Source organism: Notolepis coatsorum (assembly GCF_963971535.1).
Source record: "Notolepis coatsorum genome assembly, chromosome: 5".
In the NCBI taxonomy this organism is placed as follows: domain Eukaryota; kingdom Metazoa; phylum Chordata; class Actinopteri; order Aulopiformes; family Paralepididae; genus Notolepis; species Notolepis coatsorum.
The window spans coordinates 149,362,853-149,367,153 of NC_140169.1; the positions used below are offsets into that span (position 1 = coordinate 149,362,853).

Sequence of the window (4,301 nt, forward strand, 5' to 3'; positions counted from 1 at the left end):
ACTTGAACATGGATCTTCCGCTATCGAACATCCATGCACATATCTCCTCGTGAAGGAATACTCTCATTTGGATATGAAAGAAGGGGCTACACGGTGACAGGGAGATACCCACTCGTCCAGAAAACACAGGGATCACCAGTGTTAATGGTCGCGGCCCACTAGTTAAAACTACAATGGTCTTCAGACCAAGGTCTTCTGTCGCCTAGGTGGCTGAACAAAGGACCCTAGCCTGGGGCCGGTTTTCATAAACATTGTCAAGTAGCCCCCATAGCACTAACAGACAAGTGAAGCCTGCCAGCAACAGTACTCACCCAACCTGAAACCCACCGCTTCTCACAACAGCGGCGCGTCCGACAGTTCAGCTGTGGCCTGAAAGGTTTCACCCCAACCAAACACAGCAAGGAACTGCAGTTGAGAAGCATGCAGCGGCGTGCTCCCAATACGAAAACCGGTGGAGGGTTTTAGAATGATCACCATCTTCCAGACACTCCAGTGACGAAGACAACATCGCCGTATTTTCTCGAAAATAGTGAGAGAGAAAATAAAGATATGATGTCAACGTATCTCCTTGTTCTTCCTCTCCTCGTAAACATTGCTTTCCCAGCAATATCTTTCTCCACGTCAAGTGGGCATATAGCAACACGTTGCTTGTGATGAAATTTGAGAAGGAGATGAGTGTGTGGCACCATCCCTGCTTATATAGGTAAGCGGATGGGGGTGTGGCCAGATGAATGCTGGCATTTAAAGGTACATTGTGAAATTATTCAGTGTATATATGCTGAAGTGAGATATATGCAATGAACGCTGAGCGTGAGCTAAGTGTGATACAGAACCTTCTGTAGTGTGGTAGTGAAAGGTTAACCTTCTGTAGTGTGGTAGTGAAAGGGTTAACCGTCTGTAGTGTGGTAGTGAAAGGTTTTTGTTCAGTGCTTGACACATTATAGATTTGATTAGATTAGATTAAAATGTATTGTCATCATGCAGCACAGGTAAAGTACAACGGAAATAAGTTTGGCATCCAACCAGAGTGTAAGTGCAACTGTTACAAAGGGTCAGATTAAACCGAATATATATATTTATTGCCTGAGATCCTATGTATAATATTTGTATATCGTTTGATATCCCTTGTATATTCCTTGTACAATATACACGAAATATCCCTTTAGTCTACAGGACAGCCCATAATAATTCATTCTCCTATTGGAAGCGATCCCCTGGCGCCACTGCCTTACCCCCTAGAGCTGACTTCAAAGGTACCGACGAGATATGTCTGTACATGCCCAGCTTCTGCCCATGAATACGGCTACTGAAATACGAATGGTACTATTTGTTCACAGCGCATATATATATGGCGCAAGTAAAGTAGAACTTTCTCTTAGTCTCTTAGTCCCTTGTCCCGTTCAGTCTCGTTCAGTTCCAGTTATCCAAGCAACGTCTCACCCACTACGCAACGTGGGCAGAGCAGGGCTCGCATTGCCCCAAGATAGAGTCTTGTGTTATCCTAATACATTTGTTCAATGTATCGTTCGCTATTTATTAGTAAACCTTCATTACGAGTCAAAGACCACGTGAAGTGGGTAATTGTGCGTCTACATAGAGCATTTATTGCCGCGGACTAATAGGATAGTAACGTCAAGTTCAACCGTGCACTACCACGCACCGGAGGATACCTACACCGCGCACCACAGAGGATTTACACCCCGCCAGCAGTGCCACTTTCCGGCAAGGATTATTATTCTTCATTGCTTTGACCAAGCTGCTGGAACAGAGAACCGCCTACCCCGCTGCTACTGTGGGATCTACACCTGCCCGTGAAGACATCACTCAAGCCCGTCTCTGTCGTACCAGAGACTCCACGGCTTTCACCTACACGGCACGCACCCTGGGACCAGGCTGCATTCCCCGCTGACACAAGGGTGATATCGTCTCCGTGGACCATTGACTTTCATAGAGCATTGCCCCCCCCTGCTGGCTTACAACCGGTAGTACACCCCCCCTTCCCAGAATATCCCTAGATCTAATTACTTAATATTCATTATTGATTTGCCTGCACATTCTTTGCCTTATAAGCGCATCTAAAGTGAACAAAGTATATAATGTAATACTATTTTGATGTAATAAATATTCTAAATGAGTATTTGAGTGGAAACCTGTTATTGTGGAAGTGTTGTCATCTAATATACCTTTGTACGGTATTGGCCAGTAATGTACAAGACGGTAGTGATTTAATGATATCAATACTTGATTAATACAGTCAGGGAATTGTACCCCTCAGTTACAGCAACAGTAATATACAATGTACAAGTGACTAAACTGGGTATAAAATATATAAATGAGTATTACTGAGTAATAGTGCTAATCAGATGTATGTACAGAGTTGTAGTATTAATGTGTACAGTGATGCAGGTATAAAGACCGGTGATAGTAAGTCGTACTGGCCAGCAGTGTAACTATAAGAGTAGATAAGGGATATGTACAGATATAGATATAGTATCTACAGATATGTACAGATATAGAAGTAAGGTCCTCGAAGCGTCCTTCATCATGTCTTTGTAAAATGGATTGAATGAAATTTAAATAATGTTTACTGAGAGATATACACCCCTTTTTTCTCAAAGCATCCTTGAAATAAACCCTGGGGGTCTGGATGGGGGTGGGGGTATTAAGCATGTGGCGATGAAATCGCTTCCTGCCTTCAAATCAACAGTAGCGGCATCATCTTGCATTTTAATTGATTTGCTTTCAGTTGATCTGCCCAAATTCCAATCAGTCAACCACAGGAAAAAGGTACATAATGTATGTTATGTTATAGCCATATAAGTGATATATTCAGGTATTGTATAAGTAATATATTAACTTTTCGTATCTGCGAAAGTAAAAAGTACGATCGATGCGTGTGGCTGGGGGTGAGTGTTGTCACCACTAAACAAAGCCACCCATCCTGATACAAACACAGCAATACTATGATGATCGTTTGTTGTAATGTTAAGAAGAAACATATATATATATATATATATATATATATATATATATATATATATATATATATATATATATATATATATATATAGAACATAATGTACCTTTTTTCCTGTGGTCGTTTTGTGATGAGACTGTTATCGAAAATACCTCCCTGATAATCCTATTAAACACAAACTTTCCCTTCGCAATTAGCATTCAACCTTGAAGTGTGACGCATGGCTGGAGAAGTGGCCATCTGTCAGCGGGAGCGCGGCGGAGCGCAGCGGCAGAGGCTGTGTGATCCCGACGCTGTCGTGACGCTTCCTGACTGTGTTTGTTTTTCCGCCTGCAGGAACTTCTACTACATCACCATGCTGCGCGACCCCGTCTCCCGCTACCTGAGCGAGTGGAAGCACGTCCAGCGGGGCGCCACGTGGAAGACCTCGCTGCACATGTGCGACGGACGAGCCCCCACCCGCGATGAGCTGCCCACCTGCTACGCCGGCGACGACTGGTCGGGCGTCACCCTGACGGACTTCATGAGCTGCCCGTCCAACCTGGCCGACAACCGGCAGGTGCGCATGCTGGCCGACCTCAGCCTGGTGGGCTGCTACAACCTGTCCTCCATGAACGAGAGCGAGCGCGACGGCATCCTGCTGCGCAGCGCCATGAGCAACCTGAAGCACATGGCCTTCTACGGCCTGACGGAGTTCCAGCGCAAGACGCAGTACCTGTTCGAGAGGACGTTCGGCCTGCGCTTCATCGCGGCGTTCACGCAGATCAACAGCACGCGCGCCGCCAACGTGGACCTGAGCGGGCCGGTGCGCCGGCGCATCGAGGCGCTCAACTTCCTGGACGTGCAGCTGTACGAGTTCGCCAAGGACCTGTTCCTCCAGCGCTTCCAGTTCACCCGGCAGCGGGAGCACCGCGAGGTGCGCTTGAAGCGACGCGAGGAGAGGCGCTGGCTGCGCGAGCAGAGGGAGCAGGGCCGGTCCGGCAGGGCGGGGGGCGGCAGCGGGGGGGACAGGGTCGGGAGCGGCGGGGGGGGGGGGCCGGAAAGGGAGCGACGACGCCGAATTCGCCGCCACCACCGAGGACTACACGAGTCAAGTGGCCCGTTGGTGAGCGAAGGTCGTACACTGGACACAACGAGAGAGACGGAAGAAGAGAGGGAGGGCGACCAGTGCCCCCCCCCCCCGAGAACAATATGGTCTCTCACTCGCTCTCTCTCCCCCATAGCCTCCCTCTGTTTGTCTCTATTATTCTATCTACTGTATCTATTGTTTCTCAGCTTCTGTGTTGATCCGAGCGCTCTGCTAGTTTCTTTATGGTCATGAAAA

General features: G+C 47.4%; 1 protein-coding gene across 1 annotated transcript in view; it reads left to right on the forward strand.

Moving 5' to 3' along the window:
• Positions 1–3,197: 3,197 nt before the first annotated feature.
• Positions 3,198–4,301, forward strand: part of hs6st3b (heparan sulfate 6-O-sulfotransferase 3b) — a gene marked incomplete at both ends in the record, with an annotated part of 1,765 nt that continues 661 nt past the window's right edge. The window contains one exon of the mRNA XM_084314332.1: positions 3,198–3,989. Coding sequence (XP_084170458.1) covers positions 3,198–3,989 — 792 coding nt within the window. The remainder of the gene's footprint in view (positions 3,990–4,301) is intronic.